The sequence below is a fragment of the Elgaria multicarinata genome, chromosome 21, assembly GCF_023053635.1.
Source record: "Elgaria multicarinata webbii isolate HBS135686 ecotype San Diego chromosome 21, rElgMul1.1.pri, whole genome shotgun sequence".
Classification (NCBI taxonomy): Eukaryota; Metazoa; Chordata; class Lepidosauria; order Squamata; family Anguidae; genus Elgaria; species Elgaria multicarinata.
Window position 1 is genome coordinate 837166 of NC_086191.1, and position 27587 is coordinate 864752.

General features: G+C 49.7%; 1 protein-coding gene across 5 annotated transcripts in view; it reads right to left on the reverse strand.

Moving 5' to 3' along the window:
- MEF2D (myocyte enhancer factor 2D) overlaps positions 1 to 27587 on the reverse strand; it is a 161199-nt gene that overhangs the window by 17891 nt on the left and 115721 nt on the right. For 2 of the 5 annotated variants that reach the window (XM_063145906.1, XM_063145904.1), the window contains exons 4-7: positions 22119 to 22322; positions 11568 to 11702; positions 5675 to 5885; positions 4112 to 4168 (exon numbers count right to left, since the gene is read on the reverse strand). In XM_063145906.1, the coding sequence (XP_063001976.1) occupies positions 4112 to 4168; positions 5675 to 5885; positions 11568 to 11702; positions 22119 to 22322 (607 nt within the window). Of the gene's footprint in view, positions 1 to 4111; positions 4169 to 5674; positions 5886 to 11567; positions 11703 to 11865; positions 12004 to 22118; positions 22323 to 27587 lie in introns of all 5 variants that reach the window. The other 3 variants (XM_063145905.1, XM_063145903.1, XM_063145907.1) reach the window with 2 other exon arrangements.

Genomic DNA, 27587 nt, shown 5'->3' on the forward strand with positions numbered 1-27587 from the left:
TCAGCTCCCTCCCAAAGAGTCTCTTTCTCTGAATGGGGGAGTGGATGCTTTGCCTCCAGGCTTAATTTTATCTATTAGCTGAATGCATATACTGCTTTCCATGGAATAATCAAAGCGGTGGTCATGTAGTATCATTGCCACCAAAACACAAGAATAAAATCACACAATAATAAATACTAATCAGTAATAAAACTACACACAGTCTGCCAAGCATGTTATGCTAAAGGCCTCGGCCAGCTGTTTCTCACATGGCAACAGCTGGAGCTCCTTTGGATAATATGTTTCAAGGTAATTGTGCTTTGAGGGTTATCTTTTACCAAAGGTATGATCACACTCTTGGCTCTGCACCCACTGGAGAAGGGGCTCCTGAAGAGTAAGCGAGTGCAGCAACCCACAGGCGGAGCAGGGGGCCCCTGCACACAGGAAGGGCTCTCCCCTTGGTATTAGGACCTCTAAACATGTCCCAGTGGTCCTCTGGGAGGGTCTGCAGAATTCATGCCACAACCCAGCCAAAAGGAGACATCAAGGCTGGCCTCAGGCCCTCCATGGCTGGGCCTCAATCCCTCCGCCCACTAACTTGTGCTGCTTTCCGTGCTACCCACCATAAGAGAAGGAGCAGCGGCCCGAAGGGAAAGGCGTAAAGGCGACAAGGTCCTGAGAAAGTCCCAGGGCTCGGTGAGGTCTCTCTGGGGGTCTGCCCCCTCAGCTCTCCTCTCGCTTCCCTGCTCCTGTTTCCTGGAATGACGGGAATGTTTTGGTGACGTCAATGCTGACATTCACAGGCCCTGCCAAGTTACAAGCCTGAACAGCCGCTCACAACAGCTGACATGGAGGCTGCTTGGGCAGGGGGGGGGGGGGCGGGCTGCATGTGCAGATGACGGACACAGACAGCAAGTGTGCCTCCGGAAGGGCCGGGGGTCAGCATTTTGTTCTCGTAGGTGAAGTTAAAATGGTGTCCGCTCAGCCTCAGGGCCAGATCCCTGTCCAGCCTGTCTGCATGGAGTCTATGATTTGTCTCCAACCTCATGAGCAGATGGGCTGTGGATTACATTCCTGGCCTGCTGATATCCAGCCCCGGCCTTGTACTTTTCTTCAGTGTGAGCTGAAGCAGTGCTGGGGAGCAGAGGAGGAGCAGGGGCAGTGGCGGCTGCAGGACCATCATCCCTCAAGCCACCGAGGGCTTCCCCAAGCACAGGCCAGATCCTCATGTCGCCTCCCTGCTTCCATTTCAAGGATGATGCCGTCCTCTTTGCCTGCCTTTTGGAAGGCTGCAACGAACCCCTTCCCCCACTGGCCCTGGGGACCCACCTGTACGAAGGGATGCTTCTGACTACTGGGTTTGGGTTTTTAGGGTTGTCTTCTCACTCTGTCTGTTGTTTTAAGTCAATGTGGACACATGCTGGACAAGCGGTGCGTAGATTTTTAGGGCTAACCCAACTGATAAATTGATTAAATTTGCATTTGCATAAAAATAAAAGAGTTCTGAAGAAAACAAAGAAGGAAAAACAGCAGACTTCCCTCGTTTTAAGAAAACGTCTGCTGTACATCTGACAGAAAAGGGGAACAACTCTTAGAAGAGGGTGGTGGCTACTGACACTTTGTAAAAACTGCTTACATTTTTAAAAACAAATTAATCTGCTGTCTGATTGGTCAGGAGACCCTTTTAAAGGAGCAATTTTTAAAACCAATTCAACACTGGAGCCCTAAAATAAATAGCTATCCCTTCTCTGCTTTGGGGATCAAGCCTTCCGGCCTCCAGTCACAGTTCACCTCCTTCCTTCGCAGGCACATGTGACAGGCAAGGCGGACACAAGGCACTCACAACTGTGGCCACGCACCACCACGGGCCAGCAGTGGAAAGCTTCCATCAGCCCTGGCTACTAGCCCTCCTTTCTGATCTGGGCAACGGGCCTCAGGCAGCCCAGGCTGGACGCCAGCAAATCTCTCTCCATCCATCCTGCAACCTGTCCCTCATGAACCCCAAGCAGAATGCCTAGATTCAATCAAAGGCAAGTTCCCAGGTCTTGTATCCAGTAGTGGAAAGAGACCATTGGGCGGCTGTGCAGCTTGTCACATCACAGTGCCACCAAACTGGGAAAAACCAAACCTTCTGAAATTCTCTCTTCCACGCAATTATTAACATTGCAAGAGGTACGACTGCTCTAACATTTTATCTAAAGGCCAGGTTGTCTTTATAGTCAATTAGAACCATCTCCGCCCACTGCCATCCAGCAATTAAACAACACAAAGAGTCATTTAAAAAGGATTTAGGCAACATTTCTGAAGCAACTCAGAACTGTTGTCATTTTAACAAGGGTTTTAAAACAAGGGCTGGTTTTTAAACTGACAAGGGCAAATAAGTGATCTGCAATGCAAGGCAGTCTCTAATTAAAACCAGCACAGAAAAACCTGCTTACCTGGAACCCACCACTTTCAGCCCTGCAATGAGGGTTCCACCCCAACCTCCCTCTAAGGGGAATTTTTTTAAAGAGGGTGATTAAGTCAGCCTTGAAGATAAGTTTTTCAGAGACCTTTTCTTAACCATTCATGATGCAATTTTTCTTTGCCATGTTTTTAAACTGGGAATATTTTTATTTTTAAATGGGAATATCTTGAATTGGTTGTTTTCATTTGCTTTTATTTGCTGATTGGCTTTATTTTTTCTTTTAGAAAGTTAGCTTGTATACTTAATAGAAAAATATTTCTAAAATAAATACTAGGACCATCATGCAATTAAAGAAATCTTAGTCGATTAACTGTATGAGTCAATACTCTACATAAATTTACATATCTCTACAAAAAAACCCAACTCTCTTCATTTTTAGAAGTTGCACCATCTAAGAAGCGCCACCGCCCCTTCTCTCTCAAGCACACCAGAGAGAAAGCCTCTAAGATGGACTTGCCAGCTGCAGTTTTTATAGGAACTTCTAATAAACTTAATTTTTTAAAAAAATTAAAACTACTGTTGTCAATCAAAATATTTTTTACAGTTCAATCCTAAGCATGTTTACTTGGAAGTTATGCCCCACTGAGTTCAATGTATGTAATGTGCACAGGATTGTACCCTTAGTCTTTCAAGGGTGCATGTTTAGACGGAAAAAAGTCCTGCAATGGGAGCTGCAAGATTTTTTCCCTATCTAAATATGCAAAGGGTCGCACCCTAGTGTAATCAATTAATCAACTATATATTGAAACCACTATGTCCCGCAACACCATTTTCTACCTTCCACCCACCCATCCGGTCTATTTTTTTTTTTATTTTAGAAAAATGTTTATGCCTAATATCCAACCTGTAGAATTCAAAACTTTGCATGTTATCTTTTGGACGACAGTTGGCCCTTATAAAGGTATCATTGGACTGCGCCAGATGCGGAATTTTTCTCATGGAACCATGCGGCTCTTTGCATTCCTGAAGTCCTTCCTTCTGCATCCCTTGTGAAAAGGGTCAGGAGCCCGACGGCCCTTTCTGCATCTGCTCATCCCAGCAAATGCTCTCGCATGACCGAGCCAGACGTGCCAAGAAGGGGCAGCCCAAAATTGTGGTGGGCGGGTGTCCTTCAACACAAGCAGTCTTAACATGTTCAACATATAAACGTATTCAATAACGTAACTATCGTTTAAAGGACAGAGTAAGTGCCCAGCCCCCAGTGTTGGCTGAAACAATGGAAGGCTGGAGCAGACTGGCTTCCTGTTGAGGAGAGGGTAGCTCAGAGCAAGCACAGCAGTGTCCAGAACCAGAAACCCTTTGTTGGTCGGGGGAGGGGAGGGGGGAAATGCTATCCTGTGGCTTGCTAGGGACCACTGCCCCATTTTGGAACCTCAACAGCATGTTGGGCGCATGGACTGCTGACTTCTAGGGGCCACCGCTAGAGCCTTCGTCTCCAGCAGCATTTTCTGTCCTCACCATGGGTCCTCCTGGGAAGAAACCACTGAAGCCCGCTGAAGCACAAGGCCACCGACACACAAGATTCAAAGCCCCATCTATCTAACTGGGATCCTCATTTCCAACGAGCCCCTTCCTTCTCCGTGTGGGGTGTTCCCTGAGCACATCTTTGCCAAATGTCAAGGTCTGCCTTCCGGAAGAACGCGCCTCCATTTCATGTCTACTCACCAACAGGGCTTGGGCAGGCACCATTCGTGTTGTTGAGGTCTCCGCCAAGCATTGCCCCTACAAAGAAGCAATTGGCAAACAGAATTAGAATTCAAATAGGCCACTCATTCCACAAGCTGCAGACTGACGTGGCTCAGTCCCGTACTTCATATTGCTCATGTTTGCGTATCTTGGCTTCTGGGAAAGTCTCTGCCTCGGAGGCATCACTTCGCCACTTGTCAATTGGAGATCAGAAGGGGCTCCGACTCATTGGTCTGCATGATCCCTGCCGTGCATGCCGGCCAAATTTCCCTGATTGCCCTCACTGGTGTGGTTGGCTGCGTTGTCCAAACCTGGGCCCACACAGCTTGTTTCGGAGGGGCAGCAGCCCTCAAATAAACTAACCTATGGTTTATTTGAGGATTGCTACTCCTTCAATCAAGCCAAGCTGCCCAGGCCCAGATGACATAGCAGAATCCCCTCTTATGCATTGACTCAGCTGCTGAGGTGTTATGGAATGCCTATGATCATTCCAACTGTTCAGACGTCTAAATGTTAATCACCGCAGTGCAAAAAATGTTTTAGGAGCATAGTACATGAGTGGCGGGTGACAGTAGTGTGCATATATGTGGATTACAAGTGGGTCTGTGAATGAGGGGGTTAGAAGGCATTACGCCAAACATTCACATACAAAGAACAAAACAAAAACAAATTGACAATGTATGCAGGCCTCCAGATGAGGTATAAGGTCAATCGAAAATAAAATTAACCCCCTAGCTCCCTTGCCCAAGTGGAGTTAAGCCCCAGTACTGCCGCTTAGCTGCATCCTTGCCTCCGCGTCCCTCGCCTTCCTCTGATGTTTCCCCTGTGTTGCATTTTAGATTACAAGCCCCTTAGATTACCTGGGGGAGACCTGTCCTTCTATGCTCTGTAAATCACCATGCATGCTGACGGCACTACGGCGTAGATACATATAGTATGATGTTTTCCTTTCACCTCAGAAATCATGGTCATCAGAAAAGACGCTTGGAACATGCCTGGCATTGGGAAATGTAACTGTTTGGTATTAGAGGGGTGTGAGGCTGAGCACACTCTGGGGTGGGGGGTGGGGCAGGAACTCACCCATCAAATTCCCCTCCCTAAAAGGACTGGCTCAACTTGACGCTGTTCAAGAGAAGGGATCCCTTCATCTCTCATAGTAAAAACTGATCCTGCCTCACACGACCTTCTGTCAAAGAGGCTTTTGAACGGGTCTGTTATTTATGCCTTTCATTGTTATTCCTAAGCTTGAGGATCGTTACTGTTTGCTTAGTTTGTCTGTAAGTAGCAAGACACACACACACACCACCTTCCTCTATTGCAGTGGTTCTCAACCTGGGGCGCTCCAGATGTGTTGGACTGCATCTCCCAGAATGCCCCAGCCAGCAGAGCTGGCTGGGGCATTCTGGGAGTTGTAGTCCAACACATCTGGAGCGCCCCAGGTTGAGAAAGGCTGCTCTATTGGCTTTTGCTTTCTTTTGGGGATGCAAAGCGTCATTTTTTACCTTTTATACAGTTTTTTAAAGAAATAAACAACTGTCCTACCTGCACTGGCTGGTCTTTGCGGGAGGCCTGGAGAAACTGTGTTCCGCTGGAGGGCTGGTTGCTGTGGCGACAGGAGCCGTGGGTCAGTCAAGGAGGAGGTCACGAGAGACTGAGTCACTAAGGAGCCTCCCGGATTGCTAAACTGCAGCGTGTTCTGGTTGGTCACTGGAACCGTAACGGGCATGGCAAAATTGGGAGCCGGAACTGCAGACTAAGGAGGGGGGGAAAGAGAGAGAGAAGCAGAGCCTGGTGAAAGAAGGAAAATGATGGACGAAGGGCCTTGAAGTTAGGTTGGCCAAGCAGCGGTCAGTCACAGCTTCATAAGTGCACATGGGAACCAATGCTTTCCACGGACAGCCAGCGGTCCTGGGCAATTCCAGGAACAAGAAGAGAGCACCTCTCAGGTACCGTGAATAATCATGTATTCACCCAACATTTCCCAGTAACTTTGATTACTAGTAGTTAGCATTATTATTATTATTATTATTATTATTATTATTATTTATATAGCACCATCAATGTACATGAGTAGACTTTGGACTTTTTTAGCTTAATAGATCTTGGGAGTACCACGGACATGGCATAACTTGATTTCAGCAAAGCGTTTGGCAAAGTCTCCCATGTCATCCTTGTTGACAAGATGGTAAAACATGAAGCTGGGGGGAAGTCAGGATCAAGATTCAAAAGGATCTGAACAGGCTGGAGGACCAGGCCAGATCCAGCAAGGTGAGTTCAACAGAGATAAATATTAAAACAGTACACTTAGGTACTCAACCCCCAAAATCAAAAGCACATGCGTAGGGTGAGGCTTGGCAGGAGCACATACATAAAGGACCTAGGTGTCTTAGTAGATCACAAACTGAACATGAGCCAGCAGTGTGAAGCAGCTGCTAAAAAAGCTAAAGCCATCTTAGGCTGAATGAACAGAGGTATCGTTTCCAGGTCACAGGAAGTAATAGTTCCACTCTATTCTGCGCTGGTCAGTCCACATCTTTGTAAACCAACCAGAGAGCTTCGGCTATGAGTGGTATGTAAACATAATAAATAACAACAACAATAACAACAACACTGTGTCCAGTTCTGGGCACCTTTTAAGAAGTGTTCTGCCACAAAATGACCCCCCACAAACTGTAACAGTGTACATCGACAGCCCTGAATGTTGCTTTGTTTCACAGTACCCCTGAGGAACATTGTAACTAGCACTGAAGTTCAAACGGTGCTCCTAGGCTTTCTAAATCTGTTATTTCAATCCTTGTGACATTTTGGTGGTTTTTATTGGTTGGCTTTAGCTCTTCAATTTGCATTGCATTTTGTCCTGTTACCATTTGTATTTTGAGCTGTTGGCTTTATGTTGTTGTGCTTTTAACTTGATCATTAGAATTTATTGTATGATTGTTTTATTTTAAATGATTTGCTCATATTTACAGTTTCCCATGAATGCAAATAATACATAAACTGAACCGTGTTGGGTGAATAAATGATATTTCCCTGCACCTGAAAGGTTTCCCTCTACTCCTGGGCTGGTGCCTTTCCCTCCTTTCCTTCTAAGACCTTCGCAGACATCAACCCCCCATGGACTTTTTCCTGAGACTTACACTGGTGACATACTACATGACCAACAATGTATGGAGACAGAACCCACTGGCTGGGAGCTGAGATGTTGGCCCATCATCCCGCTCTGATGAATGGACCTGCTGACTGGCATTTGTGCGTTCTACACCCGCCCAACCCTAACCCCAACCCTCAACACACCCACACACATACGCACACTTCAAGCAGAGAACAGCATGGCCACCTGGGCACCATCCAAGCTCAGCTGCCAGCCGCTTTGCTTCCTCTTGCTGAGAGGTGCTCTCAGATTCTTTAAAACAGCCCACAGCAAGCAGGCTGAAAATGGGTCCAAGCATCAAAGCAGAAGGTTAAAAGAGAGAAGCGAGACCGTGGCAAGGACACGAGCAGCTTTTGAACCCCAGGAAGCAAGAGACGCTTCATCTCCCAAGAACCAGAACACACTGGCTCAGTCAGATGGCCGCTTGGGGGCAAGGCCCATGAAACCAACGGGCTCAATTTCTCCCCCCCTTCTCCCAGAATCCCAGGGGAGCGGAAAGCAGCCTCAGCATCACTGATAGGAATCGGGGCCATCTCCCGAGATATTATAAAGTGGCCCAATGCCACGGAAGTCAAAAGGACAGAGCAAAATAAGGAACAGGGAAGCCACAGGGGGGATGGAGGAGGGCAGGCAGAGGGAGAAGGAGGTTTCGCTGCACAACTGCAAAGAGACAGGGCTTGTAAGTATTGCAGGATCGTTACCCTGAGATAACATCCCCTATGTGAACAAGGAGCCATGGGGCGGGGCTGAACATCATTCTGGGGGGCCAGTGCAGACTTGTAGCATGCCCCCCCCCCCATCACAGCCCCATTCCTTACAGACATGGAGGGAGATTTATATTCATAGCCTGACACGGTCTGAACTACACAATTACTCCCACATACTTTGTGCCTGTAAATCCTACCAGCAAGTCTCCTTCTCACTGTCCCTAGGATCAATGTCCCTGATTATTACAATGCTTTGTTCCTCCTCCCACTTGCCTCTGTACAAGTAACCCTGAGGGACAAAACAGACGCGACTTAAAATCCATATTTAGTAGCTACCTATTTTTTAAAACTTTTACTCTACAGGAGGTGCATGGCCCCTGATTAGGCCTGTTATGCACAGGGAGGGAAGGGCTGACGCCCGTAACAGGTAGTGGCCCCTGAGAGTGGTAGTTCTTGAGGAACATGGCACACAGAGAGAGCTTTGCTTCCCTGACCACAGGAAAGCGGATGTCCTACATTGCTACAAGGCCTAGTTTCTCCGGCCAGATCTACACCAAGCATGATGTGACACTTTGAAAACAGCATACGGAGCGCGCCCTGGGCCCCAACAGTTGTCAATACCATTATAAACCATTTTAAAGCAGTAGTGTAGATGCTGCCACTATGACCTGGTGGCAGCTATGCTATCAGCTATTCCTGTCCCTGCTGAGAGACCAGCTCCCTTCAACTGTCCCCAGCAGCAATCATTCTATTCAGGCGACTTGCTACCAAACTGCTTCCATCCAAGAGCGCTGTTAGAAGAATGGCAAATTTAAGAACTGGTGCCTGAGCATGCTTTTTTCCCTCCTCCCTCCTTGTGTCGTCTTCCTTGTGTGACACGTCTTTTTGACTATAAGCCTGAGAGCAGAGACTGCCATGCTACTGATCTTTGGAAGGAAGCCATTCCCATTCCGGGGGGCTTTTCTGCTAAAGGCTGTGATAAAAATGCTTTAAAGCAGGGTGGGTGACACACAGCCCCAGCCGCCGCCCCGGTCCCCATGGCCCCTACTGTCCCTGAGTCACCCCTGCCCAAAGTGTAAACCAATTTTAAGACATGATGCCCGTCAGCTAAATTTAGTCCTTTTGGTGCTTTGTTGAAAACAAGCTAAATGTGGCCATTGCAGTGCTCGGTCGTGGCGTGCCATCAAACGTTTGATGATTTGAGGCCTTCCCCCCATTTTTGTGGGGCAGGTGTCCTGTGGAACACAGCCCTCAGCAGGGGTCACGGGAGCAAGAGTGGCCCCTGGGACCCTGGAGGCTGCCCAACCCTGCTTTAAGGAAACCAACCAACCCCCTGCTCAAGCTGCACCCTCACTCTGCCCTAGAGAAAAGCCGGGGGCCTCAAATGGCTGCTCCGAAGGCTTCTGTTCTGAACAGGTGCATCAACAACGGGAAATCAGTTTCCATACATATCCTCAAGCAGGAGCTCCAGCTGAACCTCCATTTCCCCTTCATGGGAACAGGACTGCAGCCCCCTGCGTGGGTCTACTCTGGGGGTGGGGTGGGGAGGATTGTGGGAAGCGGAGCTGGGGAGAGGCCCTGCGGTGCCATCAGAGAAGGCCGCTGCCGGCAAGCTGGACCAAGTCTTCTCACCCTGTCTAAGGCAGCTTGCTATGCTCATGCTCAGAAGTGGCTCTGCTGTGGGACCAGCGCTTGGCCCTGACCCCCTTCAGAGCCACCCAGGAGCTGGAGCCGGGGAGTTGCCGACAGCTCCCTAGGGGCAGCCCCCGGCTGGCACCTCGGAAGCGTGGGGCATCTGTGGCATCAGCCAGATATAAATTCAGTCTAACCACCAGCAAGGCGAGTGAAAATGTTTGGGATGTGAGAGCTCCATCCAGGAGCAGCTTTGAAGAAAGAGTTAGTCCAGCCCAGGGTTGGGGTTAGAAGTGCCCGCTCCTCTGCCTCCTGCCAAAACCAGAGGGACTCAAATAGGCTTATTTAACTCTGGACGGATTTGCACGGCCTTATTTCAGATCTTTTTTTAATGCTGTTTTACTGTGACGGCATATTATTATCAGGACTGTGTTCTTAGTTCTGCAGGGTGATTATTTGATATATTAGGCTAACAACATGCATATATCAAAGAGTCACCCAGTAATGAGTGTAAAATCCTTTAACGTACGGAGTCATTAGTCTTCTGTTTGTCTCTTATACATGCTAACATTGGCCAGCCATTGGTGCGGGATTTCAATGGCTTCTATCTTAAATAAACCCCAACATGTGCCTTTTCCTTCTGATGGAAAGCCTCACATCTATCCCTAATGATTTTTTTTAAAGTAAAGCCCTAGAGAAGCTCAAGCATTTTTCTCCCATGTCCATAGGAGCTAGCCAATATTCTAGCCAATATTGGTTCTAGCCAATATTATTATATTATTACAATAATATGTTATCATGCTGTTTGTTATTGTCTTAATCATCTGCATCTTTGTGATGTTCGTTGCTTGAGATCCTCTAGTGGAAGAAAACTTTAAAATAAATAGAAAAGTTTAAAATAAAACTAATGCCCTCATCCCTTTCCTATCCTGAGAGGTTTACTGCCTCCAGTGTCAAAGGCACTATACCTGTATACACCAGTTGCTGGGGAACATGGGTGGGAGGGTGTCTTGCTTGTGGGTCCCTGGTCGACAGCTGCTTGGCCACTGTGTGAACAGAGTGCTGGATCTGGGTGGACACTTGGCATGATCCAGCCTCAGGGCTCTTCTGATGTTCTGATGTTCTAAAGGCGGCCAGGCCTACATTTCAGAAACTGGACCAGAAGAATTTCCAAGGGCCCACTTCCACGCAAGCTCCGTGTGTGTCCTAGCCAGGCCCAGCTATAACTAAGATTCAGATTTGCCACTCTGCTCCTTAGCAACTGGGCTCACGCTGCCTTTCCAAACGTCAGAGGGACATCTCATAAACTTTGCCTCTGGGGTGCAAATGAGCTGAGGCTCTGGGAAAGCCAAACCATGCAAAATTCCCCCGCTCCATACTACTTTTCCTTCATGGGCAGGGTTGCCAACTTTCACTTTCAAAGAATTCCAGCATCTGAGCATATGCTGAGTACTTTTCCCTTCTGAAGGGAGACAGCTATTTTTAAAAAACAGCAACATGACCCTATGTACCCAGTGCCTCTGAGCAAGTGCAGAGTACTTTCCCCTGCTGCTAGAAAGCAGCTTTTAAACGTTATTAAGGGCTAGACAGCATGCCTGTGAATCCGTGGACAACATTTCCATGGAAGGGTGCCATCTGTAGTTGTTCCTTTTTTGAAAAATATAAAGAAGGAAAGCCTTTTCAAAAAACCCAAATGCATTCTCCACCCCACCCCCTCCCCGCTCCCAGGCCCTGCACTGCCTTCACCGCCTTCTGTTCTGTAAACTGGTTATGAGAAAGATATTCTGGCCAGGCCAGCAACATTCAGGAGAAACAGCTTGACCAGGGCCTACATTGCAACATGGCACATTTTAATTCTATTATTTGCATTGTTCTTATTCTTATTAAGATGCACTGGGCAGGTTGGCAACCCTAACCATGGGCAGGCCCACCAGCTGTTACTCACTGCGAGCCTGTAAGTCTGCATCATTTTATCAAACTCCTCATCAATCTTTTTATATTTCTCTTCCGTCTGAGGCGTCAACGTAAACACGTCGTCCCCGTCAGGGCTCTCACACTCTCTATGCTTCTTGTTCAGCGCCTGTTACGTGGCCAGAGAAAGGTGCGGGAGGGGGGTTCATTGGGGTGGGGGAGGGGACGGATAAATCCAACACACAAACAAAAATGGGGAGGGGGGGAGAAAAGAAAAGGAAAAAAAAAAGAGATAGTGAAGGATTTCTGGCCTGAGGCGGCACGCTACTTACACCGTAGCGCTTGAACAGGATGTCGAGATCCTCACTGGCTTTGCGGTATTTATCCTCCATGAGCGGGCTCCGGTCGATGGAGTCATCCCCGTCAGGTTCCGGACTGTCACAACCGTTAAAACCTTTCTTTCTTAATGTCTGAAACAGGGATGGGTGAGAATTTCGTTTGGTTTATTTATTTATTTATTCATTTTTGTTAGAACTTACAAAAATATACAAGTTTCTTCATAAGTGGGATGGAAAGAACTTGATATGAAAAAAATCCAAATGTGGGAGAAAGCGAAAGCAACAGATTTGCGCACCACCGGCCTGAAAGCACAAAGCAGAAGAGGTCCTGACCCGGATCTAAACCCTACATTGGAGCGGAAGCAGAAAAGGAACAGCAGGGTCATTATGAGCATGAGCCTCTTGCATGAGGATGGGCTGAGCAGGCCACTGGGAGGAAGGTGTGGATATTGCCAGAGACTTCTCTTGAGAGACGGACCGCATCTCTAGGGCTCAAGTTCGGCATTGCTTCTTTTTCTTTCTTTTTTTGAGCTTTTAAGATATACATTTGCAGGCATCCATGGCAGTGAAGACATATGAAATGCATATGAAAATACAACTTATTAACAATTACACACAGGCTTCAACAAAAGCAGACCAGATAGCCCCAAAAGTATGCATCTGAAGGTGGCATCGTCTGTCTGCCACCCGTTCAAACGTTGAAAGCCTTATAAGGTCCTCAACCCATCGTGTTACAGGAGGTCAGCGCGTACCCTTCCAGCGCTGTAACATCAGTCTTTTAGCTGCCAAGAGGGACAGGTCAGACATCATGCTAAATCATGCTGTGCAGAAACCACTGCTTTTAGAACCCAAACCATGGGATGAGCTCCCAAACATGGAACAGGCGTGTCTGTTTTCATTTCCCATCTGTTCAGCCTCCCCATCCCTAGGTGCAGCCACCTCCGGTTTGTCAGTTTGGACATGGTGCCAAACCAGGGTTAGCACAAACCGCTGTTTGCAAATTCACTTCAACCCATCATTTCTGATTCCAGTGTGCTGTCCAATCACAAGCCACGCTTTATCGATTTGGACATCAGCACTGACCCTAAAACCATGGAGTTTCAAGCCCTAAGGTCATCATTGGCTTCTGAAATGGCAACTAGTTCAACCTGGAGACTATATTCTAAAGCTCAAGGGTTGGGTGGGAATTAACTGGCGACTCAGATGCCGATATCGGGGATCTGAAATGATCGTAAGAGTACCAGAATGACTAATGTACTGATGAACTAGAGAGGACTGTGCTTTCCTCTCTCCAGGGTCACTTCCCACTATGGAGAAGCGCAGCGATTACAGACGCAAGCTGGATGCACGTCATTAAGACAGGAAAAAATCCACTATCAAATGCAATGTTTCAAAAGTTTCTGTTCCACGCGTGGCAGCCAATTTCAAGATTGCCTTCCTCAGCCACACTTCATCACTGTATTTTCAAAATACCAGAAGCAATTAACCCATATTATGGGATCATCACTTGCCAATTTCTTTTTAAAAGTCAGTGCTACAACATTTCCTGGAAGTCTTGATTCCTTTCTGTGCCAATTGAAAGGGGTGTAAGTAAAAAACAAAAATTGCTCTTTCCAAACAGCAGGAACTGTTTTTAACATAACAGCCACGTTAGGAGTCCCCTGCCTAAGCCTCTGTAAGCATCTGTGAGGCTGGATCAGGCCCACAGGCCAGAAATGGTGTGTGTGTGTGTGTGGGGGGGAGAACCACTGCAGAACAGCCCCAGCATAGATACAGGCAGCCTTGTACGCTTGCAGTCCAATTCTATACAGGTCTGCTCAGGAGTAAGCCCCACTGCGTATGTATGGGTAAGTAAGTATAGGACTGAAGCCTTAAAGTTATTCAATTGTATGAAATATTACTAAACATATATATATATATATATATATATATATATATATTTTAAAAAATGAGAATTAAGTGCCTAATGCTTATCCATTATCCTATCCTGAATACTGGAAGATGGGAGTGAATTTACCTCTTAATAAGCCGAAGGGTGGAATTCTACCTGCCCACATTCCCTTGCATTTCCACCAATAAAAGGGATTAGAGATGTTCCTTTTAATGAGAGCTGAACATTTGCGGAGAAAGGCCTGGACGCGCTGCACACGTCCCTCATCTAAACAGAGGGTGGGAAAGTGGGGGGGGGGGGGGCGTCTTTCGTCTCAAGGCCACATCCATCTAAGGCACCTTTTACTCAGGCTGTTCTCCGCCCCGCCCCCGTCATGCGGTGGTCCCTTGCCCTCGCCACAGCCACACTGCCACCGCTACCACCAGTAAAAGCAGCAAAAATGGGCCGGGGGGAGGGGGAGCCATTTTGCCAAAGAGTTTCAGCAGCAAACCACTGCGGAGTCTTAAGAAGGACAAATCAGTATCTGCCACTTTTTTAATTTAATTTTTTGGCTCCTAACGCATGATTACATTCAGCATTGCGGCAGGAGTACGGTCCATGGCCCCCAGACCTCCCCCCTCAAAGTTGCCCACCCTGGGTCGAAAGGCACTGTCCAGTGGGAGTTTCTCCTGAAATGCATAGGTGCTGGACATAATCATTACCATGCCCATTCATTTCAACAGGACTTGTGCAGGAGAATTTCCCCCTGGACAGTGCCTGGCTTGAAGCCAACCATTCCTCCTCCTAATAGAAGCCCTGCTGGGGGGAAGAGAGGGCTGTGGGCATGGATAGTTCCTGGAAATGAGGCTACAACGATGCTTCCTACAGATGGAGGGAAATGTGAGATCAAAGGAGGAGGCATTAGAGGGAAAGCTTCAAAGCCACAAATTCAGCCTTGGTCAGCAAACCCCTCTCCACCTCTCCCTCTCCCTGCCCAGGGGAGGAACGTCCTCCAAACGTTGAGCCGCGCCCCCCACAGACGTCCAGCTGGCCCCTCTCTCCCTCAGCAAGGCTTTGTGGAGGAGCGTGAAGTAGCGCACTCAAAGATCCTCTTGCTCAGACCTAGCAAAAGTTCCTCCATTGGAAGCTCCATTTTCAGATGCCGTCCAAGCAGAGCCAAAGCCCTCTCTGATGAAAGGGAAGCCTCAAGCAGGCAACCCACACGCAGTCCGCCAGAGAACGCTCGCCCTGCCAACCCCATGGATCCAGGAGGGATGTTCTTCTTCACCCAAGTCCGCCAAGGCATCCACCAGCCCCTCAAGCAGCCCTGTGATTCCTCCTGATATGGGCTGGCTACCAATGGCTACCAAGCAACGGCCAGGCTCTGGCCACCCTCATGGCCCAGGGATGCTGTCTGCCTGGCTCCTCGTCCCTATTCCCACCCTTCACACATCCTTCCCAGCTCACCTCCTGGCGACACAGGAGCGGCCGTCCTAGAGGAGGACTTCGGTTCATACCCAGATAAAGGACTCCCAGGGAGCAGGGCTCAAAAGCCACCACCAGTCAAAGCTGGCCCAGATGGACCAATGGTCTGATTCATGTATTTCCCGATCCCCAGTGTAAGAACGTACGGCTGCCTCTCTCTTTGCTCCCCCGCAACCCCTGCCCCCAGTACTGAAATGTGGACTGTCTGCTCTGCGGGGCACGAATTGTGCCTTTTCTGCTCCTGTTCCTCCGCCAGGCATCATGTAGGATTGTGCATGAGCTGGTCTCTCCACCGTCTAACTCTGCCAGCTGTCTCTCTCTGGGCACAGGCGGCCAGCATTGCAAAGCCGAGCCGCAGGCAGCAGATAACGGCTCGGCCATGTGCAACGCGGCCTGCAGATTCCTCAGCCCTGGCTCATCGCGAACGCAGGCCAGCCGGGTCTGTCGGCAGAGGAAGGGAGCCCAGGCTGGCCTGATCCAGCCTGTTCCAGCTGGCAGCCACTACAAACAACATGCTCCACCACAGAGAGACACAGAGTACTTTTATGTCAGTAACCCAAGAAGACCATCAGGAAGCACAACAGGACAGCGTGCCATTTCCTGCATCCCAACTTTGGGATTCAGAGGCCTTTGTTAGGACAGAGCTAAGGCAGAGGATAGAGTGTTGGCCCTGGATTGGGAAGGCCTGAGTTCAAATCCCTGCTCACCCACGAGAAGGCAGATCACTACCCTCACAGAGGGAGAGAGGAATGAGAAACGTGCCAAGACCCTTGAGAAGCAAACCTAGATGCAGGGTGTTCTACAGTGGTGTAACTCTTCCCAGCTTTCTGAGATCCTTGTCCTTCCAGGACGGGATTCCTGGAACCAGGTGGGGGCTGGCTGGCTTCAGCCTGTAACCTATCCCCCCCCCCACAAACATACACATGTCCCTTCACAGTCCTCTTATCACACTGGAGCTTTCCTCCTGCTCCCCCCCCCCCCCAAATTCTCTGTAGCACCAGAGTCCAATGCAGCCCCCCTCTAAACCTGCAGAGCTTACAGGACCAGATTGTGAGCGCCTTGGGGCACAGACCTATCTTTCCAAGTTTCTGTTCTTCTGCAAAACGCTGTGAATGCTGATTGCACTATATAAATAAAGTAACGAGGTAACAGCAGAATTACAGCTCCAGGCTGACGTCACTAGCAGAACCTGGCATGTCAGCCAGACCACAAGGAAAGGGGGAGTGATGGCAGGGGTCAAGCCGGCTCAAGCCCAACCCTGGCCAGCAGGGAGACACTGGCAGGCAGGGCCCGGGGAGTGGGGGGGATGCAGCCAAGGAAGCCGGGGGAGGGGGGCCTTCCGCACTGCCAGAGATTTTCTCAAGCCCCTAAGCTTGGAGTGGCCCATACTTGGCAGGGCGCAGACAGAGCCAGTTGGGAGAGAGATAAAACCCATTTGTGCCAAAGCCACGACCCTTCTGGCCATTGCAATGTTTCTCCAGACCGACCGGGGACAAGAACCCGATACCCAGGCATTCTGGGAGGCTCTAGTTTACAGGAATGCTCCAAGCTGAGTGGTGACCCCCACCCCCACGAAGCAACTGTGCAAATGGAAGCCAAGCCACGCAGCTCATTTCGCAAGAGAGCACGCGCGGCCTGATTTGACAGGGGACGTGGCTTTGCCCACAATGAAATCCAGCTGTCCGAGCGCTTTGTGGGGAGCAACTTGTGAACCAATTGCAGTTCACGAAAACCTGGTCGGAGGCTGAGCCCTGGAAGGATGCACAGCTCCACCACCCTGGACAGCGGTACTCCTACTGTCTTGCGGGTCTTATACGTTTGTAGACAGCGCCGGCTGCAACCTCACATGGGGAAATATCTTCGGCTGCATGGCCTTCAGCAAACCTCATGCCGAACAAGGACAGACGTGGGTTAAATCAATCTCAGCCTCAGACCTTTGTCTGTGACAAGGGGGTGATGAGCAGCGTCGGGGGGCAACGGGGCTCTTCACCTCATGCCCCGCTTGTGGGCTTCCTGGAAACATTACGGGAAAGATGGCGCTAGACCAGATGGACTTCAGGCCACATCGAGCGCCAGGACTCCTCCTCTGACTTAAGTGTTGCCCTCCCTTGCAGAGCTATTGTGAGGATTACTGAAATAACATGTGCAAAACACTTTGTGCAAGCCATCGTGGCATGAACTTGCCCTAAGAAGGATCTCGAAGGGGAGTGGGAGTGTAGGATCTGAGGGGGCATGAACTGGAGGTGGCACAAGAGGGAAAGAGCCAGGGGGGCAAGCCTGAAGAGGCCCTGGGGCTGCTGGAGGGCTGTGGAGGAAGGGCCTTGGTGGAGGTCAAAGGACACCAATTCAAACAAACTGGAGACTGATGCCAGCAAAGGGCTTGTTAGTCTCAGGATAATTAATCATGTGAAAAAGACGCCCTGAAGGAACAGCAATCTGAACCATTACAGAACGAGTGAGTTTGCTCCAAGCAAACTGTCAAGAGTCCAGGACAAGGGAAACAAAGAGTTAAAACAGCAAGCCACCTCCCACGTGCCTTCTAGGGCTGGGGGTGGGGGGAGGTGGCATTCATTCTTTTATCAGTCTTCCACTTGCTGAGCTCTTCACCCAGGGAGAGCACTTTACATTGTCAGGGGATGTGACTCTGTGCCACTTGCCAGCCTGGATCTTAGCAGGGAAAACTGGGCCAGAGCGAATCACTGTAAATTATCAATGGAGAAGAGTAAGCCTGCTGCACCCTCTCACATGCCACGTGAACCAGGCCGTGGTCCACTCTGAAGTGGGCTTCCTTTCACTCCCCCTGACCTTGGCAGGACGATGAACATGGGCGTGGGCATCAGGGGTGGGTGTGTGGGTGACAATGCAGGAAGTGAAGGGCAAAGAGGTCACAGGTGCCAAACCAGGCCAAACATTGTTTAAAAAGAGCCACGTACCCTGAGCCTTGCTTGTGCCACAAGTGGAAGAGTACGTGGCTCCTTTGTGCGCAGAATGGCCCAGTTCAGCTCCTGGCAACTCTAGTTAGAAGGGTCTTGGTTGGCAGAGGATTCAGAGAGGGACTGCCGGACGGTGCAGAGTGTTCTGGGCTACTGGGGAGGTCCAAGATTTTGATGCAGTCTAAGCAGCAGTGTCTTGGCTTGCCTTCCCAGACACAATGTGCTGGCCTACAAGTCCCATCTTCCCTAGTCAGCCATGCAAGAGTTCTACTGCCTGTACTGAGTTCTAATCTAAGTTATCTCGAGATGAGTAGGTGAAAACTCTAGGCAGAGCTGCATCTCACATGCATGCTGATGACGCTTCAGCCAAAACCTCCGGATGGCTTCTCCTAGGAAGTCCGGAGTCCCCAGAGCTTGACGCAGCCTGTCTGAAAACAATACTGGAGGCTGGGACCAAATAAGGGGGAGCAGACGTAAAACAAAGCAAATTGCAGGGAGGAAGGAGCCCTCTGCCACCTCCAGTTGCAGGTTTCCACGCTTCCTTTTGCAGGTGTATTCTGCAATGTCAGGCATGCATGGAACGGAGACAGAATGCTGTACTGGGCATTGAATTCAGCATTTATTTATTTTCAAAATAAGCTGCCATCCCTCCCTTATGGCTGGAAATACAGGCTGGACAGTGAGCAGGCATGGAGGGTGAAGCCTATGACAAGGGTGTGCAGGATGCCCAGTCACTCGGGGGGGGGGGGGGTTCAGGGTGTGGCACAGCTTCCTGCCCTTCCTATGACTCACAAACTCAGAATAAAGTTACACAAACTAAGAAGATAGAAACAAACACGCTTCATTTGCATTAAATGCATACAGGTAGCAGGATTCAGCTTTGCTTTGTACGAACTCTGTGTGTCAGGCACACAAAGCAGACAGTGGTGTGAATATCTCCCTTCTTCCAAAACACAAGAATCGCTGAGGAAACCAGAGCCCGGAAGCCTGTCCTTAGTTAAGGTTTCGGAGGCAGCTCCTTTTGTTTGCGCGTGGCAAGCGGCAGAGGGCTGCTCCCAGAAACCGGGCACTTTACGTTTCTGCAGCCGAGGCCATGAGGAGGAGGAGCCAGAGGCAGCGCTCTTGAGCCTTGGCGGTGCTTCCAGGCCCTGGCAAATGTGCTTCACGTGGCGAGCTGGGAGGGGAAGACTCCAGCAGGCGAAGGGTGGCCGCTCTGGTCCATCGACCTCCGCTTTCCCTCTCTCCTCTGGCCAAGCATCAACTCTCCAGTGCCTCAGGTCTTTCCCAGCCCTGCTAGTGGAGCTGGAGATCTTGGGGAATGAGGCTGGGATCCTCCGCGTGCACAGTGGGCCCTCTCTGACAGAGGCACGGCCCCTCCCCAGCAGACACGGGATCCAGCGCTGCCATTGCAGAGATGCAGCAACAGGCACGTGGTGGCAGCAGGGCCTGTGAGGGGCTTTGAGCATCCACTCCTCCCAGTCCCTCTTGGTTGCCCACCAGCTAGCCATCAGTGGAGCAGAGCAGGAGAGAGGGGCGTGGTGGTCCACGGCTGGGCCAGTGGAGCTGAGGGCCTGAAAGGAGTACAGGGCATCGTCCCTTTGGGGCCGCCCCTTCCAGTCCAGAATGGGGCAGCCAGGTGCCTCACAGGCACTGCCAGGCGTGTGGGGTGTTCATCTCCCCACTCTTGAAGCAGCCGCACTGTCTCCCAGCTGCACAACCCATTTTGGGGGCCAATTCTAGTTGCTGATTTTAACTTCTCGGAGACCTCAGTGGTTTAGGACCGAATGCCTCAAGCACAGCCTCTGCCCAGGCATTAAGGTCCTCCGCAGAGTCTGACTGGGAGTCACGGGGCGCTCCCTCCAGCATGCGCTCACCAGAGAGGCCGGCTTGCATCAGGTGAAGACTTGGGCCTTAGGTTTATCCCGGGGTCGTCCCTGCCTGCTCCCGGGATCCTCTGTGTGTCATTTACATGAACAGGGATGACCCCGGGATGATCCCGGGATAAACCTTAGGTCTAGCTATGGCCTTGGATTCACTGGGCTCTTTAGGACATGGACCAAAGGGTTAAGCTGGCTTTTAAAAGTTTTTCTGTTTCACTGCATTATTTTTTTTAGAATATTATAATATTTTTAAATGTTTTAAACTACCTTTGGAAAAAGTGATATATGCATAAAAGAAACAGCATTTTGAGTTGATACCTCAATTTCTTTTCCTCCTTATATTGTATTCCCGGGTGCAGAAAGTTTTCAGCTCCCAGGGCCACACCAAGTGTCTGCTTGGGGTACTGGAGGCGGCACACATACACAAATGCATGTGCACCCATTTTCACCCAGATGCACATTCACACACACAAGTCCCCCCCCCCCCCAGTAGAAAGGGCTTGGAGAAGCCGCCTGAAGCCTGTGCTTTTTGCACCCTTGTTGTATTCCATTTGTGGCTAGTCAAATCTATAGATCGATCAATCTATTGTGAATTTATATCTAGATAGATAGATAGACAGACAGACAAATAGATATAAATTGAAGTCTGAATGCAACTGTGCACCAAATGGACCCCCCTCCCTCCCTGGAACACTCCCCCCCCCCCCGCGCGCCCTCCACTGGCCACCCATTCCACGCTGTCTCTAGCAGATAAATTGAATGACTAAAGGTTTTGCGTGCCTTAATTTCTGCTCGCTTGTAATGTCAATAATTACCCAGCCAAACCGTTCATTTGTCTAAATCTTGCCAAGCATAAAGGGAGCTGCCCACACACACAGTTTTTCATTGAAAGGTGACAAAGCAACTGCTACAGTCTCAGCTCTCTCCCACTCGTGGCACAAGCGAGAACTACCCCCCTTGTGCTTGCAAAGCTCCTGAAGAAATGAGAGGAGGAAGTCGGGGTGGGGTGGCGGGAGGGAGACTGGCATTTGGGAGGCTGAGGACTGAGATGCAGCCAACCTCTGTCTCGGTGGGAGCTCACTTCACACTCACATTCTGCCTCTGGCTCACTGCTGGAATGACCCCCTCCAAGATCCATACTTGTCTGGAGTTAAACATGATACAGTTCCCTCCGTACAGACAGAACAATCCCAATCCCTTAGCCAATGTTTCTCACCACTCTGAGAGCACATTTATGAGAACAATTAACCACAGGAGAACGACAATGAGTCTCACCTTCTGGTGACATTTCCCTGTAAGGTGATAATCCTAAAATGGCAAGGAAGTCACCCTCATGGCACGTGATCCCTCATCATCCTGGATTCCTGCATTGAGCAGGGGGCTGGACTCGATGGCCTTGTAGGCCCCTTCCAACTCTGGTATTCTATGATTCTATGATTCATCCCTTAACTTTACCTGATCCCATTTTTGGTCAGCACATGGCCCATTTTTCAATTGGCCTCGTGAGGCATTGGAGGGAGAAGAGGTGTCTACAAAAATTCTCCCTTTGAGCACCACTGTTAAAAGCTCTGGAGGCTGGAATGGTTCGAACTGACAGGGCTGCACATTCCCAAGGACGTAAGAGAATCTTGGCTGCATCAGGCTGAGAGACCCTCTAGCATCCTCTGTCCAACAGTGACTAGGCAGATGGCTCTGGGGTGCCCACAAGCAGAGGCTGTCCTCAGCCCCTGGCACCCAGCACTATGCTGCCTCTGAGCCAGACTCAGAGGCAACGTTTCATCTCGCTATCGTGTCAAACGCCAGGCGGCAGATTAAATGTGGAAGCACCACTGCCACGTAAGGCCATAACCAGCGCCATGCCGCCCATGACCAGGCTCCACCCTGGGCAAGGGCAGCCAGGCAGATGCGTTCAGAAAGTCTGCCAGCAGCGTGCAAAGGCAACTGCTGTTTGCTTGCAAAGGCTGGTTTCCAGAGGCAGGCTCCCTCTGAAAGTGGCACTGCCGTGGCTCACAGCCACAAAGCATGCCTGTCTCGTGCCACAGACTTTGCTGGGGGCGAGGCAGGGGTGGCTCACTGTACCTCAATAATGTCTGCGTTGGTCCGGCTCTCGTGAGGTTCATTGTACTCCGTGTACTTGAGCAGCACTTTGTCCATGTCAGTGCTGGCATACTGGAACAGCTTGTTCGAGTGGTTGAAGATGATGAGCGCAATCTCACAGTCACAGAGGACACTCAGCTCGTAGGCTTTCTTCATCAGCCCAAACTTCCGCTTAGTGAACGTCACCTGCAAGGAGAAAGCCAAGAAAGCAAGGAGAGTTGAATCAAACTCAGCTTCGGACTGTGACAGAAAACCCAAATTCTCTAACAGCTGCTAAATAGAAGGGGGAGAGGGATGTCCATAGGAGGGTTTTGAAATTCTCCTCATCCAAACTGCGCCCTGGATGTTGGGAGCTAGATCGTTCAGAAGTAGAATGGATGCATAAAGAATCCTTTGTTGTTCTATTGTTTTACTGCTGAATTTTGTCGTGAGTGCTGTGCATGGTCAGCGTGCCACAGGTGTTGTGAACTGCCCAGAGAACTTCGGCTACTGAGCGGTATAAAAATGTAATAAATAAATAAATACATACCTTCACGTCTTTTTCTCTCTACATTAACAATGGACACGTGTGCATTGCTAAAACACTGCCCCAAAAACAAGATGAAAACAACCATCTTGGTGTGATTTAAAGGATGAATTGCATCCTTTTGTGCAGTGTTTGAGCAATGTACATTGCATATGCAATTGTAGAAAGGTTTTTTTGTGGGGGCTTTGCCAATGTTTGGAGTATACATGTGCATTGCTAAAGCATCACCCAAAAGGAGGTTGATGCCTTCATGCCTACAGATCACACCAAGATTGCTTTTTTGCAGTGTTTCATTCACACATATATGTGCATAGTCAATACTGACAGAACTGAAAGGGTTTTTTTTAATGCATTGTTTCCAAAAGAGAATTTCAGAAATGCTCCTAACTACAAAAAGTCTTGGGGCACCTTAAAGAATAACACATTTATTATGGCAGAAACTTTTGTGGACAAGAGCCTGTTTCCTCCGATGCATGAAGTGTTATCCTGGCAGCTATATATACACAACATGGATGTATGTGAGGGCGGTTGGGGGGAGGGGAGGAATTGTAAAGAGAAGCTAAACGGTAAAGAAATGTGAAAAGTACCATCTGTAACAATTCGACTCAAGCTTCAACACATGCAAAAGAGGCAGCACAGTGGCCAAAATTCAGAAGCAGCGGAACTCAAGGCAAAGCAAATCAGAGAAGAATCGCAGAAGGAAATGAGGAACACACTCATCACCCCCAGATAACATCCATCACTGCACGACTTCCTTCCTTCATGCAAAGTGTGTACTTTGACTTTGCAAATCCTTTTAGTTAAGGCCGGAAGTACAGGCTTTGAAGGGAGAATTAAAACTCTCAAAACGTTGTACAGGCTGTGAAGACACTGGCCCGGGTTGTGCTGGGATTTGGATTTTAAAGGAAGGTGGTCTCTTGCGCAATTACAGAAAGCCCTGTCAAGGCTAACCTGCTTTTCCCCTGCTATCCTGGCAAGGCAGCTGCCACACTCCCCCACCCATCCCCCTAGTATGGAGGGAGGAAAATGACAGCTGTCCCAAATGATGGTCAGAAATGCAAGCAAAGCTTTACCAAACAGAGACCTGTCATGCCTAGAAAATCTGCACCAGCTGAATTCCTGCTTGCTAGGTCACTGCTAAAGAAGTAGGAGGCCTACAAAGAAAAAAACATGGCACCTGTAGCCAGTACCTAGAGGTCACACACACACACACACACACACACACACACACACACACACACACACACAGAGTACATAGAACATTCTGAAATACAGGGGCATTGCTCAGACATCCCTAGTACCAAAACCATTTTTAAAACACACATACACACAATAAATGTTTAGAACAGATTAAAGCCCACACATTTAAAAACTTTCTGCAAAATAAAGCCATTCATTTGCACAAGTCATTTCAGGTGGGGGGAAGCTGGAAGGGGAATGCCCCCAGTGTCAAGGAACACACACACACACCCCGGCCACCTCCTGCTCAAGCAGCCCCGTCGCATTCACGAACTCGCTATAAGAATGGCTTTGTGACTCATTTGGGCCCCAGGGGCCAATCCAAGTCCTGGCACTGAAAGCCCCCCAAGCGAGCAGAAGCAGCCAGCCTACCGGAAATGTCTTCCTACTGGCTCTCTTGGGCACAGCCGTCAGCTACACAGACATTTTTTCCAGGGTGCAAAGAGAGGCCCTGGCTGACTGAAACTGGAACAGTTCTCCTGACATTTGCCCTCTTCTCCGAACAACATTTCTGCCACCTCCAAGGCAATGCCGGAATTGCTATGGCCCTGGGGGTGGGTGGGGGAGACCCTCCCATCATGCCAAGGAAGAGGCAGGTGGACGCACAGCTGGGGACTGGGCTGAAGCTGATTTCCCCTTTCATTCCACAATATGCAGCTTCCAACGGTGAGAGCAGCCTGTGTGTTTCCATAGCCGCTGCCCACTGAGGATCTCAAAAGATCCTCATGGATACAATTAGAACTCGTGAGTAAGCAGCTTGGGAAAGTGGATAGTCCAGCCTCAGTCTCCCCACTGGCAGGAATTGGGTGGTCCAAGACAGCGCCACTTCAGGCTGAGGGGGAATGCTCACACACAGAAAACCTCCTCCTATCATATAAAACATGAGGGAGGAGGCTAGGCCAAACCCTTCTCCCTAATAGGCTCACTTTTTATGTGCAGGGAGTGGTTTATTAATTTCTAGAACCATCCCTCTGCAACCCCACCATTTGCAGATTGAAGTGGTACAGTCCAGGAAAATCTATAGCACTCAATTTAATTGTCCGCTTCCTTTTGGAGAATGCAATGCCCTTTGCCGCGGATGCTTTGAGGCCTGCAGGGGTATTACTACCAGCTAGATCCCACAGAGATCTGTCAGCTGTAACTGGGCCAAAGAGGCAGACAGGAAGGCCAGAAACAAACAGGGCAAGTGAGCCAGCCAGCCAGCCAGCCAGCCAGCAGGCCATCCAATTGCCTGGCAAGCCAGAAGGTTAAGCCAGGGGACTCTCTGGGCTTGTGACCTGCACAGACTGACGACGAGCAAAAGATCAGGAAGCTTTATAGTAAGCAGTAGCACAGGATTGGTGGTCTTGGATCACCTGGTCCCAGGACCAAGAGGACTCTGGGGTGCAGCAATAGCATCCCCTTTGGGAGGGCAGCGGTGCCTCTCCTCTGACCGGCAGCCCCTTTGGTCGAGAGCGCCCTGAAGAGCCTGGCCAGAGCAGCCCAGCACCCTGCGCCTTCCCTCCCCCCAACAGGCCGAGGGTGTCTCCGAAGAGTGCAGCCACATCTCAGCTGCCTGAGCAGTTCCTCTCTTTGCTCGTCACAGGCGGAGGGGCCGCCCTCCTCACGACCGCCCCCCATCACTGTCCTTCAGCAAGGTCACTGACCCATCCATTCTCGGCTGGACAGATCCTGCCTCCTGCTTCAGCTCCTGACAAATGGAGACAGGCTTGGCTGCCTTTAGCTACCGCCAAAGCCATTCGATCCATGAGAGGGAGCCTCTGAACACGCCACTCGCTTCTGCAGAGGGCACAGCGGGTGGAAACCTGAGAACCCTTGGAGGATTCACTCCTTGCCAGCGAGGGCGTGCATGCATGCGTGCGTGCGTGCGTGCGAGTGTGGAGGGTGGGGAAGGAGAGGCAGGGACCGGGGCACAGCAAGCAGCTGAAATGCACAGGTAATTCATTCCCTTCGACACTTTTGTTCAGTAGGAGTGAAAATCAACTCCGGGCAAATACTAAAAAATGATCCAACAACAGAAGCAAACACTAGAGATCAGACAGGGAAGGGGGAAATGCCCCAGTTATTGCCCGAAACCCAAAGCCAAGGAGGAACTGCGACGGTGCCCCTCTGACTGGTCTGCTGTTCACTCCAAGCCTCTGAGGCTTTTCATCAGCATGTCTGATTACTTTAGATGGAAAAATAAAAGGTGACATCATTTAGCATCATAAACATAAAATAACTGTAGTTATACTACATGTTTTTCAGTGCTAATTTTCTACCCTTCTCAAACTGCATAGCTCCAATTGTCCCATTCCAAATTTACTACTGGGGAGAAAACAGGAGTAGTACGTATTTAACAGGGTGGGGGTGGGGTGGGGAACCCTGTCCCGAGAGAGTCACAGAGGCCCGTGAAAGAGCCCTGCTGGGTCAGACTGAGCATCTTGCTCCCCACAATGGCCAATCAAATGCTTTGAGGAAGCCCACAAGCAGGGCAGGTAGGGCAGGGGGGCAGGGGAGGGGGAACGCAGGGGAGGACAGCCCCAGGACCTTTTTCAACCGACAAACGACATCATCTGCCCGAGCGTCAGGGCGACTGACAGGACCTCCTTGCCCTGGGTAGGGAACGAGCGGCTGATGAGGCTTTCAGGGTTTATGATGGTTTGTGACAGGTCAGCACAGAGGAAGTCCGAGAACGGGAAACAACCAAGCCGAGGCTGAGGCCGGACACCGCTTTCCTTTCCTTGGATGGGGTTCCTATTTCACCGGCTTACAGGGTAGCAGTTCTTGGCAGGACCGTTTCCATTTCAAACTAGAAGCTGAAGATGGCGTTTCAGCCGGCTGAAGAGCCTTGGTTGAAGCTCAGCGTGTTTTACGAGCTGAGCCTCTGCCGTCAGAAGGAAGCTCCACTGAACTCAATGGAGAGGACTCCCAGGTGACGGTGCACAGGACTGCAGTCGTGCCCGGTAAATTCAGTTGTGATTTTTTTTTTAAAAAAAAATTATTATTATTATTATTATTATTATTATTATTATTATTATTGGTTTGTTTGCTTCGGATGTCTGTGTTTCATAATGGGAGTTTTTAGTGGGAATGCTTGTCAAGGGATTCTCGGGGGGGGGGGGGCTGCCATGACGAGGTCTGCATTTCAACATAGCAGCCATGCCAGGGGCCCTCCCCTGTGCCTAGCTTGACTGGGACTAGGAGGTTTGCTGCTTCTGGGCAGGGGTGTTTGATGGAGCCTTCCAAGATGACAGCCCATGTTGACAAGACTCTGACTCCTCCTCCAAGCCAGTGGCCCTCATCATCATCACATCTTATTGCTATGAAGTCCATAAATTAAAAGCACATTGGCCTCGCTGCACACAATACTAAGCTATGGCACAGCATCGCATGAACAGACTTGGGCTCATCGGTTCCCCCTTTGGAGCAGCCATGAGGAGGGTCAGGAGCATTCACTTCTATTTCAACTCCCCTCACTTCGTTTGTTCTGCCCGAACCCAGACAAGTTCTGGTTAATCTTAATGACACTTAATGGAAACAAGCCAATTTCAAATGCTGGTTTATGAAATCAGCCTGATTCCTAAACCATAATTAAAGTTAACCACAGTTTAGGGTTCAGACGTAATGCTAAACTACAGTTGACTGAAAACAGAAGCAAACACTTCAAGTCCTTTGCTCTGCTTGTCCTGAACCTACTGCAGCTT